This window comes from Miscanthus floridulus, chromosome 3, assembly GCF_019320115.1.
Source record: "Miscanthus floridulus cultivar M001 chromosome 3, ASM1932011v1, whole genome shotgun sequence".
Lineage (NCBI taxonomy): Eukaryota > Viridiplantae > Streptophyta > Magnoliopsida > Poales > Poaceae > Miscanthus > Miscanthus floridulus.
Genome location: NC_089582.1, coordinates 44,507,744 through 44,523,710, shown reverse-complemented (window position 1 = coordinate 44,523,710; position 15,967 = coordinate 44,507,744). Strand labels below are relative to the sequence as shown.

Below are 15,967 nucleotides of genomic sequence, written 5' to 3'. Positions count from 1 at the left end.
TCTTGTTGCCTTGGGTTAGCTTCATAAACTCGGTATGCTTAATGGCCATGAGACCAGGAGGGATAAAGTGTCCCTGGAAAGCTGTCTGGAACTGGTCCCAAACTATCTTGACGTTTGCAGGGAAGGTGGTCCTATGATGGGTCCACCAGATGCCTACAGGGCCTTGGAGCTGGTGTCCTGCATATGAAGCCTTCATGCCTTTTGTCAAATGGAGCAATCCAAACCTTTGCTCTATTGTGCTCAACCATTCATTAGCTTGTAATGGTTCTTCTGCCTCACAAAAGATAGGAGGCTTTGTGTCCATGAAGTCCTTAAAGCTGCTGTACTGGTTCGGCTCGGGCCCCTGGCGGACATGTCGGTCATCACGGTTAGCCATATGGCGCATTGCCTTAGCTAGCATGCGCTGACTTTCAACAACTGTCTGCATTAGCTCAGCTAGTGTGGGCAGTGGAGGAGGTGGTTGTTCCTCATCTCCCATGCTACGACCGCGACGAAGGTTATAAGCCATCTATAAAATGTATAGCCAATGAGCACTGACGATGTGGAAATTTTTGTAGATGAATTGTATAATTATACCAAACTGAGTCCATTGGAGAGAATATATTTATATAATCAACAGAGGCACAATCATTCATCACAATCACACAACTCATCGAGCGCATCAATTGACACATAAATGCGATGAACTTAACCAACAGCGAGATCTATAGACCGCAAAGACGAAATTTAACAAAGGCTCACATGCGTGGAGCATAACACGTTTGATAGGTTACATCCAAGCCATAGTGGTTCCAAACTTTCATCCAAAATAACTTAGGGTCCGATATTACATCCCAACGATTAACTTATTACAAAGCTACTCGTTCATGCATGAGGATCAACAAAAGACTAGCTCTAGCGCATTAGCTAAGTAGTGAGCTAAACTACACATCATCCTCGGAGTCAGTGTTGAAGATCTCTCCTCCATCTTCATCACTAGCAGGCTCTAACTCCTCATCTTTCTCCTCATCAGGTGGAACGTCCTCAGGTCCATTGACCTCAATGCCACCATCACCTTCAGCCATGATGACACCAGAGCCCATCTCATCCTCATCATCAGGTGGCAGGAGAGGGTGAAGTTGATTGTGTAACAGGTGAACCTCCTCATGGAGATGGTCATTGTACTCTTCGGCAACTGCCAACTGCTGCTCTAACTCTACCTGTCACGCTCTCAACACATTCTCTTCGTGCCAGGCTTCATTCCGTTGGTTCATCACGTGAATCAACATATGTTCACAGTTGCAGTGAGCAACTGTCAACCTCTGAACCTCCAGGGTCTCTTGGTCCTGTTCTTGGGTTACTTGCTCCAAACAGTGCTGAGCCGCATTTCTCTCAGCAGTCACCCAGGCCAGCTCTGCCCTCAGCCTTTCCGCCTCAGTAGGCTTAGGACGGGGCTCACGAGGAGCTAAACGATGACGAGGCGCCCTGCCTCCAGCGGACTTGCGAGCAGTGAGTTTTGTGCGCGCCATCTATAGCAAAAAGTTGTAACGTAAGGGGGGAATCATTTAAGGGATATGAAATTTAATTAGTCGGGACAATCATATTTTAAAGGAGGGAGTAATGCAAGAAATGCCATGTATGCTTGCACATGATGCATGCACGATCCGTACGTCCTCACAAACCTAGAAAAATTTAAAGGCTAGCGAAATATACGGTGGCATACATACGTTCTCTCGTATACGGTAGCTAGTCGATCTACAACGATATGTTGTTAGTGTATCTGCAGAAAATTTCATTTTAGCCCAGTAATTTCCCAAAAAGGCATGTAAACTAAATACTTTCATACATACATCTCCCGATGCATATACTCTAGTATCACAGCTACCCGTCAGAGATACCCACATTTAAGTACTCTCATAGATACATGATCAAACATGTAAGTATGCGAGCAACCACAACTACTCTCCCCTAGACCGACGGTTGGACGGTCATGCTCTCACAACTCCCACTTACCAGAGCGTAGAGGTATTTTGATCCATACATTACCACCCAAGCGGATGGCATCCATACAATAGCACGCCATATGGATGACGAAACAGAAACAAGCAGGAACCCCCAAGTTAGTACTTTAATAAGCCACCTAAGAGTCCTTATTTGGGCATAAGGGATATGAACACTGGCAATACTTAGTATTTAATTTAGGATTTTCACAAATACTTTTGTTTTAATAACACAAATGACATGTTTAGTGTCGAATCTTGCTCTGATGCAAGCGGTAACAGAACCGACCAAATCATAAAAACGTAAGTACAAAAACAATCACCGAAGCGATCAATATTCCTGTACTTAAGCTCCCATAATCCCGGTAGTCTAGAAATCACGAAGGATTTCAACCAACTCTCGACATACAAACCAAGATCGTAGTGATTCAACACAACACATCATTCGTTACAACATTTCACAAGTAGCATTCGAATTACATCCATCAGAGTTCAAATATCATATTACAAACCAAGTTTGAGTGTGCGGAAGCAACATAGTTTAGTACAAAACATCATAGTTTTCAAATACATTGTCGAGTCTGAGTCATGTCCCACAAAAACATTATTAGGTACGAGAACTAGTAGAGACCGCACCCAATGGTCTAGTCTTCATCCCTAGCTGGGAGAAGGCAGTACTTGCAGCAACCAAAGTAGAACTGGTCATCTGTAACAGGTGGGAGATAAACCCTGAGTACGAGAAGGTACTTAGCTAGATTTACCCGTCAAAACTAGAAATCAAAGACACCAAGGATCATGCAAGACTTTTTAGGTGGGCTAGCTTGACACAGTTGCATAAAAGAGCTTATGATTATAGTAACCAATTTAAACTTAGCATCAAGCTTATCATCATTTACCTGTCCACTAGATTAGCACCTGTACTAGAGCACTCACTTATTAGGAGCAAACAATATTAACCATAGCAGGTATAATCAGGCTGTCATCATCATATCATCATTTCCAAACCATTAGGTTATTTAGTGTATCTACTTTGGAGATAAGCCCATCAAGTTCTCACTAACCGGGAGAGACGGCGACTCGAATTGAATTACAACTCAGCTGATGGGGTATTCCTAACTCTCACCCTGGCATACTTAGCAAGGGTAGCTGTGGGTCACCTTTGGGACAACTCAGGAACCAAATCGCGGGTTCGATTAGTGTCAGCACTCTCAGGGATTACCCTTCTGCTAGGACGATTAGGACTTTTAAATCACCTGCCCTTGGACTCACGCCTACAGCTCCCTTCCGAGGCGTACTTTATACTTATCGACTCCTGGCCTGAGGTGAGCTACTCAGCTTCGTGGTCGGTCTCTAGACCCGGCCAACTAAGAGAGAGGCATGCGTTCAACATGAACAGGAAAGGCTCCAAGATTCAGTCCTTAATCGACACAGACGGAGTCACTACAAACCAGCAAGCCTCCGTCTGGTCTTCATTTCAAATTAAAACTGGTTCTTTTCCATGATAGCAAATATAGCCAACCGTGCCATATGTATCTTCCTATATCTCGTAGGTGACAGGAAATCACCTAACTTCTACCGTGTTAAAGCAGGGCTAAGCACTACATGAGCCTGAGCTACATAGGATTCAGGGTATCAATATCTGGACAAGGATCAGATAACCAATGCAGCAAGTGTTTGCATCCAACACCTAAACTTAATGCAACAATATATATATGTAACAATAATACTATAACTGCATTTCGGAAATTAGGAGGCTTAATATGCTCCAGGGCTTGCCTTTCACAAAGTTGCACGGACGGTGATCCGAGCACTCAACGGCGACCTCGTCTGCCACTTCTCCTGAAGGCTGCACCTCCTGAACCTCCGGTGTCGGCTGTTGCTGCTCGCTCGATTCCTCGAATTCTAGCAGTGTTACTCCCTCCGGTACACTTATTGCATGCCGATGCACAAGATAAATATCATGGATGCATAAGAAATGACATGATGCTCATGATAAATGAATCACAGTAAATGTTTAACGAAAACATCACTGGACACCCATTTACCGAGTAAAATAGCTCTATTCAAAACACTTTAAGCATGTATCTAACTTAACTTAAAGAACAAGATCAACTTACCTAACTTGCATAACCTAAGATAAAGATGCTCATCTTCAGTTAAAGGCCTAACACCTAGGAACATTACCACAACTTAGAAATAGTAAAGGCATTCATAAATTACATTTAAAGTTTCATATGCACACAGATCGTCCATTAATTCAATCACAACAAGAGTTCTACAATTCCAAATGACTTGCATGAGGACATTCTGGAAAGCTTATGAAACTCTCTACAAATCAATTGTAAACATCAAAGCATGATTCTAAGTTAACCAGATCGAATTCCAGCAAACCTAGAATCTGTCCAGAAATGATAGGGTTACTAACTTAATTATTTAATGATGATGCAAAAGCATAATTTGACCAAACCAAGTTTACCAACTTGTTGCACATACCAGAGGAACACTAAAAAGTATAGTGCCAACTTCTAAATAAATTATTTAATATCTTTTTTAAATTTATTTAGTTAATTAGGTGATTAAAGCAATATATAGTAAAACTATTCATAAAAGTCTACAAAAATTACAGTAGCTATCTCATGCTTCACATAGACTACCATAAAAATTTCAAAGCCATTGAGTAAGCAGAACTTGTTGTACCCAAAATAATAGGTGGCATGTCTATTTTTAGCATAATTAGAAAACCCTATTGAAAAGTGTCAAGCAATAGATTTCTTATTTTTTCTAGCATCATTCTAGCATAAGAATAGCACTCACCAAATTTTACCTTTACTGGATCTATAGAAAAATTATGATAATTCACACAAGATCCATCCATGCAAACAAGATAATTTTCTATCTCCTGCAAACAGTGTCCAAAATTTATGAAAATTTAACTACAAGCTATTCATGATGTGAGAAGTACACCCTAAAAATTTCATGCCATTTGGAACTACCTAGAAAAAGATATAATTACCCCTATTTCTTGCATGATTAAAAGAGATAAATAGAAACTCCCATTTTCATAACAGAACATGGCATAACTCATATTTTTAATATTAACTAGACCTTCTCATGAACTCAGCAAAATTTGAACCACATCATTTGAAGCTACCAACTAGGAGATACATATTTTTGAAAATGTACACCAATCTGTGAAAATAATAAAACAAAACAAATTAAGAAAATCAATTCAACTACTGGTGGGCCGGCCCGAAGAACGGCGGCCCACAAAGCAGGCGTAGGCGTGGCCCAGAAACGGCGTGGCCCAGCCAGGCTCCCGCCTCAGCCTCAGCGGCTGACAACCGGGACCCGCCCGATAGAGACAGACAAGGGAGGAGAAGGAGACGGCAGCATAGCTCGTCGCCGGTGGCTCCTCCGGCGAGGTCAGCGGTGCTACGATGTTCGCCTTGCCCATGCGCATCTAGCGATGTCCTCAATTGATGCTATTATCACGGCTACCGGGGGTGGCGACGAGCATGGCGCGCGCACGGCCACAGCATGGCCGGCTCCGGCAAGACTACGGCACCACGGCTCGAATGGGTGACCCTACGAGCATCAGTGGCATGCACTAGACCTAGCTCAAGGCAGAGGAGGGATGGCAAGGGCACGAGGACAGCTGGCCGCGTGGAGCGCCATCTCCGGCGAGGTCAGCCATGGCGGCGGTGGAAGAAAACGGCGATTTTGCCCTTACCAAGGCCAAATTGGCACGACGGTGGGGTGGAGGAGGTAGAGGAGATCACTGCGAAGCTACAGACGAGCTAGGCAACGCGTTTTTGTGAAGAGGCATGAGCTAGGCGGTGGCGATGCCCGGTTGGCAATGGTGAAGCTGCTGCTCTGTTGCTGCGGAGCTACGGGCGAGCGGAGGAAATGGAAATGGGACTGGTGAGCTGGTTGACAGGCACGTTGGGCGAGCTCAAGTCGTGGCCGGCTATGCCAGGGCATCCGCGGCGCGTGGCAGCGTGAGCAGGCGACCGACGACGCGCGGCGTACACGCGTCAAAGGTTTTCTGAAACGGCCAGCACTGTAGCTGGTCTGAAACGCGATTCAGTCAACAATTGACCCGACTGACAGAGCAAGTTTGGCGGTGATTAGCTCCTAATCTGTGACAATCTAGATTATGCCATAGTTAACAAAGTTGAACATCTATATGTGAACTACAACTCTTACTATTGGAGCTCGAGCTGGTTTGGCTTTGTTAGGGATCTACAAGGTGAAAAAGTTGGGTACACGAAACTGAATCCAGTTCTAACACTTAGAAATTTTTCAAGTGTTTGAATCAGCCTTCAATTTTGACTTGTGGGCCATGTTTGAGGCTATTCCACATATTTTCATGAGTTGATCATAAAACAACTTTTGTTCCTTGATAAATTAGCTACAACTTTGGTAAAGAGTGCATAGCCATGCAAAGTCTCTAAGTTGGTCTTTTGAAGCAGTCAAACTGTGCCATGCTAGGGTAATTTAAAGTCAAACCTCCACAAAAGGGCAATTTGGTCATTTTGGTCCACATGAACAATGTTCAAACAATTACCCTAAGTCTAGTTAAGGTGTATTAGACCATAATCAACCACTTTACACAAATGCTATACCCATTTCAAATGATCACATGTGATGAAGCAACAAAACAAGCAATTCACCCAAATGTTGCAATGCAATGTTTCACATGTTTCATGACTTTGTTGTTATTTTACACTTGTCACATTACTACCATATTGCCATGTTTCAAGGTAGGAGAAATTCATGTTGCATTCACATGTTGCACTACTACCAATCATAAGCAATCAAGTATGAAACAAACAGAATTTGCGAATGCTGCATATGTATGTTTCAGTGATAATGGCATGGTGACATGGATGATGCATATGTTTATGAAATGAAATGCAATTAGTGGAAGCCAAACACCTAGGGTGTTACATTAATTTGCTGCAACTCATCTACTATAATAGTTCAAGCAAATATGCAATACACCTAAAGAGCAATAGGCAGTAGCAAGCCTTGTTATATACATTAATTTCCTACTCTAGAATGAGTCGGTAGATATGCTCATACTGATAATCACAATTAAATGCTACTATATTTTTTCAGGAGATGATGTACTGGCACATACGGTTAATGTGCTTCCAAGAATTAATAGTCCCAAACCACTATATATAAGACACATTTACTATCCCCATAGGTCAAACTTTTAGCAACTAGTTGCACATTTCAACACCATTAATTCTTCAAGTCACCCTTTCAGCAGGCTAATCAAGATGAGGACTACCCAAATTTTCCTGTTCCTTGCCTTCATGGTGCTGCTCACAAGTATATTTTGACCTATGCAGCTATATATTAATAATGTGTTTCGATCCTATTCACAAGTGTTGTTATAGTTATTTTGCGAATATTTTTCTTGTTGAGATTTGCAGATGGGGTAGGAATAATGGCGTCAACAGAAAGTAGCGGCAATGCAAAATGTGTTCCCAAAGTTATCAGTTTGGGCTTGGGCTTATTTGGCTTATAAGCCCTGTTCCCAAAGTTCCCAAAGTGAATCACCCTATTCACTTGGGCTTGTTTGGCTTATAAGTCGTACTTTTTCAGCGAACGAACAATATTTTTCTCTTATACTAAATCAGCCAACAATATTTTTAGTCATAGTTTATCAGTCAAACAAGCCGAAACGAATAGGACGTATGTTGGGTGACAATTGTATCTCGAAGAACTGCAAGCACAGATGTATTGCCCTCGGAAACTGCATTGAAGGGCCGGCATGCAACTGTGTTTTCTGTGGACCCAGGCGGTCGCCACCACTGCTACAATAGGACTCCGTTACATGGGTGGCGCTGCCAATGTTTACAAACTTCTGCTCAAGGAATGATGTGTACTAACATTAGCATTCCTGGTGCAAGTTAAGTTGCTGGAATAAATGATTAGTGATTTCTTAATAGGAATGTCCGTGCTTTTATGCAAAGCAAAAATAAAATTACAAGGAATAAAAAATATAGAATTAAATACACCAACAACCTTTAAACTAGGTGTGCTATTTAGGTTTATGAACTTCTAAAATGCATTTCTGGATTCCTTATTTTGATTTTCGATTCACCGTAGATCTATACCGATTCGTCGCCGATACTTTTCTTATGTGGCATGTCAAAATTACAGTCATTTTTGCATTGAACTCCGCCTATTTACTTTTCTCATAGAAAATAGACCCTCCCTTCTCTCTCTCTCTTCCAGACCCGCTCCGGAGCTCACCCTTGTCCTCTTCCTTCTCCATTCTCACCTCATCTTTTCTATTCCATACACCAACCATGGCAGCCGCCGCAACCACGGAAACATGGGCTCGGCTCCACGGGGCAGGGGCAGCATGCAAACAACGACTGTGGGGCCCGGGGCAGTGAGCGTGAGCGCAAGCCTGGGGGAAGGAACGACGCATGACGAGTGTAGGCGCGGGCTCGGTGTGCGTCCAGCGAGGACGAGGACGGAGACGGCATGCTGCCGATGAGTGTGGGGGAGGGGGCACGCGTGACCTACAAACGCGGCGCAAAGGATGGCCCACGGCAAGCGTAGGCACCGGGTGGCGTGCGTCCGGCGAGGGCAAGGCAGAGGCAGAGGCAGAAGCATGCGCAGCCTAGGAGTACCGGGAGCGTTGTGCGAACGATGAGCCCGGGGCGGGGGCGGTGGCAGTGGCGGTGGCGTACGTGCAGCCAGTGAGCATGGGGCGGGGGCGAGGCCGCGCGAGGCTGTGGTGCTGCTACTCTAAGTCGGGCTCCTCGCATGCTTCCCCCGTGGTTGTACTTGGCTCCTACCTCCACCTCCATGGCCAGCAAGTTCGATCTCATGGCGGCGAGATCCATCTACACAAGAACTAGAGGGCTTATGCCAGGTATCCTCGGCCACCGGTGACAGACGGGCACGAGCTTGGCCACTGGCGGACTCTGTCACGAGCGAGCCGTCATGCACGGGCACAAGCTTGGCTACTGGCCCCTCACAGGCATGACATCTCGGCTGCCGGCACACGTGAGCACGAGCTCGAGCCGTCAGTGTTGCACGAGCATGATGTCGACCACCAACAGTGCACGACATGCGAGCTCGACCACTAAAATCCCTAAGTTTGGTTTTGGTAATTGAATGGCAACTAGTGGATTAATGGTTTCATTGAGTTGTGATTGAACTAGGGTTCACATCAAGATGGTGAGCAAGGCTAGGAGATGGTTGTGAGGATGGTCAAGCCATATGGAGCAAGCTCATACTTGGAGAGAAGAAGAGAAGATGAAAGCCCAAAGGCAAAGGTATCTTCTACGGGTTTTTATTTCATCGGCCAAGACGCAATAGAGTGTGTGGTTGGATTTAGGATAGATAATATACTGTTAAGAGGGCGACTCTAATGCAAAATGGTTGTTTAGTGCCACTAGGTTTGAACTAACTTTGTATATGCATTGCATCTAATGACGTGGTAAGATGCACGTGAAAATTGTTTTTGAAAAGTAAACTCAGTTCCTAAGGTGAAAGTGTTCATGTTGGAACACACTGGAGTTGCCAGATTTGAATCACTTGCAACCCTTGTGACTTGTACTATTTTCAGTTCCTAGCCTAGGGAGTCACTACACTAGATAATACGTTGCACCAAACTCTCAGTGTAATCCACCTGAGAGAGTCTGGGACCCACCAGATTTATCAGGGGGTCCACAAGAGAGGCACCGCAGAAACGCTTAGTCGACCGTTGGAGCTAATGGCTAGTTTGCCTTTGAACCAAGCGACAGGGCAGCCACCGAAGCCACGGGGGTTGCATGCTTACAGGCATGGCCCCCCACGTGCTATCTTTTGCGGCTCTGTTTCTCGAGCCAGACCAGGCCAGGTTATGGACGTCGAGGCCTATTTCCGACCAGAGTAAAAGAAATGAGAAAAAAAATATATGCTTCAACCTGAGCTCTGGCTAAGCCTGATTTGCTTTTGGCCTCCTAACCAGTTGCCTATCTATTATTTTTAGGCCAGGCCTTGGGCCATGGCAAGCGGTGCCCAAATTACCAAGTCTAAGGCCCTCCACAATGGCGGAGCGGTGCTAAAGAAAAAAGCGGGTCCCATGACTGGTATTTGGCATGGCTTTGAAATTCCACAGCGTGTAAGCATTGCAAGCATCGCTTAAAAAGGTACAGCAGGCCAGTGTAGTAGTCAAATCAATGTACTTCAGCTCATCAGGCATGCCATTGCAAGTTGGGACCAGCAGTAAAAATATACTTCTTTAATAGATGGCACGAAGATGGAACCGGAGCAGCTACTTGCTCCGCTCCGCATTTGGCTAGCGTTGGCACCGGTCGTTGCAGTGTGTGGAGTCACTCTTGAACAATCTCTCTCTTCTTTTAGCACTACTTAAGCTGTACATTGTGGAGGGCCTAAGGGCTTGTTTGGTTGCTGCACTGAGAAGTGTGTCTGCACAGGCAACAAAAATCCAATGCCTGAGATTGTTGCCTGGCTTAGACAACTTTCTTAGGCTCCAAAGCTAACAGGCTCTAAATATTGCCGAATGTTCTTAGGATCGCTTCGATGTTCCATCCTCACAAGCATAATTTATTAGGTACAGTTCTCCAACCACATATTTCATTAGATCTACTATATAGCATAGTAATACGGTTGCACAAGTAAGGCAAAATAACATACAACAACCCAAATCTAAAACCTGAAACTGACATGGTAACTCAAATACCATACCATATCACAGCAAGCCGCTAAAGCTACATACATGAAAAGGGAAAATGCGAAAAATTTTGGGGTAAAAAAACTCACCAACTTCACACCCCACATGGTGTATATATCTCTCTCCCTCCAGACGACATTTGAACAATACCATATTTTTTTACAGGAAAAAAAAGGTTCGAGGAAAGAAGAGACATTTCAATTTTTACATACAAGCATCACACCTCATCTCCTAGCTAGTACGTATCTCATACAAGAAGCATCACAACAACTCCTCCAACGAGTGTGCAGATGAGCCAAGAAGAGTAGCCAAGAGCCCATCTCGCCGCGCCATTGCGGTGGTGGCTCCTAGCATTGTTGTTACGTGGATCGACAATCCCCGTGCCACCCTGTTCCGGCGTGCCGCCGTTCGGGTGCCCGCCGCTGTGGCTGCTGTAGCCGTGCCCATGCCCTGTCCTTACCGTGGCCCTCTCGCCGTCACCTGCTGCAGCTGCACACATCATTTCAGCGGTAAATGTTGTTAATTGAGATGATTCTGTTCACAGGTCCTGGAAACCATCAAAGTGGATTCTTTCTTCAAGAATTTTTAACTGTTTTTTTGTGTGGATTGATCAGGTCATCAGGTAGCAAGCTATATTATAGCTTTTGTTGTTTGGACTTTGGAGTACTAGTACAATGATGCGGTGTGTGCAGTGAATAAAGTATTGGTGCCGGATCGCTTTCTTATGCCATTGGCGGGCACCAGGAAGGAATAAGTATCCTTAATTAACGTGTGGGTTGTGCATCCTGGAATGCAGGGAATCATATCTTTCACCACACATGGACAGGGCAGACCGACAGAGCATCTGTGATAGAGAAGGGGCCTCCGATCTGCATTTGGGGTCTGGAGACCTCAGCAGAGTCCAAGATATGTTTGTTTTTGTTTCATATATATTTTCTCTTCAGAGTTGCACAAATCTTCTTCAGAGTCATAAGGTTTAGGCCTCAATTGGAACTACTTTTGTTTGATTGTGAGAAAAGACTATATGTTGTCTGTTAAATTCCTTTTGTATTTCTAGTTTCTAAAGAGGGTATAAAATTATTTTAAGTGATCAACATATCAGGTGTTGACTCACTTTCTTTTAACTTGGTATCCAGATTTCATTAGACAGGCATTACAGCATAGAAATGCAAACACGGGGGGGGGGGGGGGGGGGGGGATATACCTATGCAATAGAAGTTTTTGAAGTTTGAAACATGTTAACCTATCATATTACAACTGATACCATAGATGCCTTTGCGCCAAAGTTCTGCAGCAGCATATTACGGAGTAATTTACAACACAACAGTTCTCCTCCACAAGACTGCATCCGCATTTCATACTACTTGTTCTTTCATAAAACCAATCATTTCACTGTGATAAACAAAAAGCATATGTGCGTCTATATATATCCTTAGCTAGTTGCAAGCAATTGGCCAAAAGATGTGGGGGCATGATGGTGTCCTAGCATACAAGTATATTTATTTTATCAGCTAAACATAGCTTATCTAAAAAAATCAGCTAAACATATGTGCCTTAATTTACAAGGTTATGCTGCTACATTCCTAGGCCAACCATGCTTTGTACGCACTCCTCAAGAACTGAAAACGCTATCCTAAAAGCATTAAGAGTGAGCAGGACATTGTGTCTTTAGAACTATATCTTTCTTGTGTTTCCACAGTTTCAGCATTCTGGGAGTTCAATTCAAACCAATTTTCTAGGATTCAATTCAAACCACCTTTCTGGGGTTCAATTCAAACCACCTTTCTGGAGTTCAATTCAAACCAGCCTTTTGGGGTTCCAATTCAAGTTTTTTTTTGGCCTAAATGAACTGAATCACAGAAAGCTAGTGGCAGTGCTGTAGAAACAAAAGTAATACAATACATGGAAGACAAACTAAATACAGCCCCGAGTTTTTAGCCTGAGGACGAGCAAAAATCGCATACCTGCTACGTCCTTGGCATCTGCAAGCTGAGCTCCATGGGCAGCAGACACCAGGAGCAAGAAGAGAAGCAGGGTGACGCCAAGGCATGGTTTCTTCATCCTCTCCATGGCTGCTGCTCTGAAGAAAACAGAGCAGCAAACCCAGACCACGAACTGCCACTCAAGCTCTCCACCGTTGCCTTAAAAAGCCCCCTTGAAAGGGATATAGAATAGGTTCCTCATTCCTTTCCACGTGGTCCCTCCATTTCTGGTGCTGGTCGTCACACCAACCTCACTGTCTATCCCTTTGTTTGCTTGTTTATAACTTTGTAAAAGCAAGCACTAACGAATGTCTTCCTTGATTTTTAGTCGCCAAATGTTATAAAAAAGACAGCAGTAGGGGGTATTCAATGGGTTTGCTTGCTGTATGTACCATGTAGCTTAGATTTTGTAATAAAAGCATAATGCACATTTCAAATGTGATATGTAGGCCCGGTTGTTTATGGATACAATACAATAGTACAGAACAACTTTACTTAGTGTTTTTTTTTATATGTTCAAGGCAGACTGGTTTGAATCTTATGTGAAGAGACCGGACCTATCCAATGCAAGCGGGCCAATTTCGATATGTAAGCCCGTGGAGATGTTTAGAACAGATCATGCATGCCTTTCTTTTTGCTCTTCTGTTCTTGTAGACTACTATTTTTTTAGATTTACCTCGGATACTGGTATTTGGATATAGTGAGTAACATAGAGCAAGAAGGGAATGCATTTGTCTTCTTGACTACGGGGAACAACGGCAACACGCTGGGACACTTCTATGTGCTGCCGCTGTACTTTTAGCAACCGAATCACTTCAGGACATTATTAACAAACACCAAAATGTATAGGCAATCGGATACAACTGAGATAGAATTCAAAATAAATATAAAGCAAGGGAAATAGATGGTAGGAGGAAGATGCTAGAATTTTCTACAAGGCAAGGGAAGCAAAGGATTTGGGTACGAGGGAGTAGTCCCCCTGTCCCAAAAGAATGCAATTCACATTTCTCGATAAGTTGATCACCTCTATTCAAAAAAAGTACTAAAATCATCTATATCAAATAAGCATCATTAGATTAGTTATGAAATATATTTTTATAGTAAACCTACATAGAGACATAAGTACTGATATTTTTACCTATAAAATAGGTCAAACGATTTGAGAAAGTTTGACTAATCTCAAACGTAGAATTGTATTCTCTCTGTTTGAAAGTGTAAGTCATTCTAGCTTTTCTAGATATATAGCTTTTATTATGTATTTGGACATAATGCATATCTAAGTGCGTAACAAAATCTATGTACATAATTTTTACTTATTCATGGTACCAAATACGTTACTACGGGACAAACCGCTCGTTAGGCAGTTCAGCTATCTTTGTTGAGCTTAAATGGCCTTGATCGAACCTTATAATTCGCGTTGCCTCCCATTGCCTCCATAAAATATTAATTATCATCATAAAGGGTATGTTGGTCATTTCACGTGCCTATCACTACTCGCCGCGCCCCCTCCCCGATCCGCGCCCGACGCCGTCGTCCCGACTCGCCCTCGCACTCGGCGTCGCCCGACGCCCCGACCCTGCACGCGCTGTCGCGTTCACCAAAGCCGCCACCGCCGCCGCCGCCCTCACACGGCGCCGCGCCGGCCTGCCATCGCCCGCACTGCCCTGCTCTTACCCTAGCGACCGCTGCCCTGCTCTCTCCCTCCCTCTAGCCACCGCCGGAGCCTCGTCGCGACGGCGGCCCAGCCGCGCCGCTGCCCCCGCCCCCAGCGCGAGGGCTGCGGTGGTCGCCTCCGTCACCGCCTTCGTCATGTCCGCCGGATTCCCGTGTGCCCTCGTCGCCCTCCAGTCCGAGGCCAGCCTCGAGGTACCAACTCCCCTGTAATCCGATCACATGATGAAACCTCGAAAGAAGCGGAGGCCAGCCTCGAGGACCCTTCGGAAGTTTGTTTGCAGCTGTGAAGGTTTCTGCGTAGAGAAGGAGGTGAGGAGGGAGATCAAGAAGCGGAGGTCGCGGAATATCACTCGTTGTGGATGCCGTGCTCAACTTGTGATTGCACAGGATCCGAACACAGAGCAGTGGTATGTGAAGGATTTCATCGACGAGCACAACCATCCGATGACGGAACCAGACCTTGCTTGCTTTCTGCGTTCACATAGAAGAATCAGCGATGATCAGAAATCATAGATTGTGCAGCTGCAGATTTCTGGGATCCGCAAACACCAGATAATGGATATTATGGTTAGGCGGTGCGGTGGGTCTGATAAGGTTGGATTTACATCAAGGGACCTTTACAATTTCTGCCATCGCAACAAGGCGGAGACACTTTCTGGTGGTGATGCTCGAACAATCATCAGTTACATGACAGAATCGAAACGTAGAGGGCACCTGACGGGACTGCTCTGGTGTGACTTTCAATGTCAGATGTATTATAGAGCGTTTGGTGATGTCGTCGTGTTTGATGGCACGTACAAAACGAATCGATACAACCTGACCCTTGTTCCTTTGTTGGGGTGAATCACCATAAAAGCACGGTTCTTTTTGCCTGTGGAATTCTTTCTCACAAGGATACTGAGTCATATGTGTGGCTGCTTAGGTCATTCTGTGATGCCATGATTCAGAGGCATCCGGTTTCTGTGATCACCGATGGAGACCGTGCTATGCAGAAAGCAATCAGTATTGTGTGGCCGAATTTATCGCATAGGCTATGCGTATGGCATATTGAGGTGTGCATTGCACGTAATCTTCACACCCAGGATCTAAAGGATAAGGTTAGGGGTTTTCTTTATGATCGTTGCTCCATAGAAAAGATTGAGAGGAAATTGATAGCATTCTTGGCAAAGGAGAAAGTTACAGATAAGGACTCGTGGCTGTACCAGATGTATGAGATGAGGGAAATCTGGTGTGCGGCGTATCATGCTGGTAAGTGCTACTTAGGACTGAGGAGCAACCAGCATAGTGAGAGCCTACACTCTAGGATTCAGTTTAATCTAGATCGGAAAATGACACTGTTAGAGCTGATACAACACGTTAACCACTGTCTTTCAAAGTTGCACAGTAATGAAGTGTATCTGGACTTTCAAGCAAGTTCTAAGCCATGCTTACCACCAGATGCTTCAACTATTGAGAAAGAGGCTGCGAATTTGTTCACACCAAATGTTTATTTTACTGATGTGCAGTACAGCGTAAAAGCAGCCGACAAGTGTTATTGGATTGAGACTGTAGATGGCTATGATATTGTTGAGTATATTGTTGGATGGGTTGATAAAGGAGACAAACAATACTATGTGAAATGT

General features: G+C 44.4%; 1 protein-coding gene across 1 annotated transcript; it reads right to left on the bottom strand.

Annotated features, from left to right (window-relative positions):
- Window positions 1-10,774: 10,774 nt before the first annotated feature.
- LOC136545610 (uncharacterized) lies at window positions 10,775-12,830 on the bottom strand. The gene is made up of 2 exons (XM_066537617.1): window positions 12,654-12,830; window positions 10,775-11,178 (listed from the first exon to the last, which is right to left on the bottom strand). The coding sequence occupies exons 1-2, from the start codon at window positions 12,757-12,759 to the stop codon at window positions 10,937-10,939; spliced, it is 348 nt and encodes a 115-aa protein (XP_066393714.1). The 5' UTR covers window positions 12,760-12,830; the 3' UTR covers window positions 10,775-10,936.
- Window positions 12,831-15,967: the final 3,137 nt, after the last annotated feature.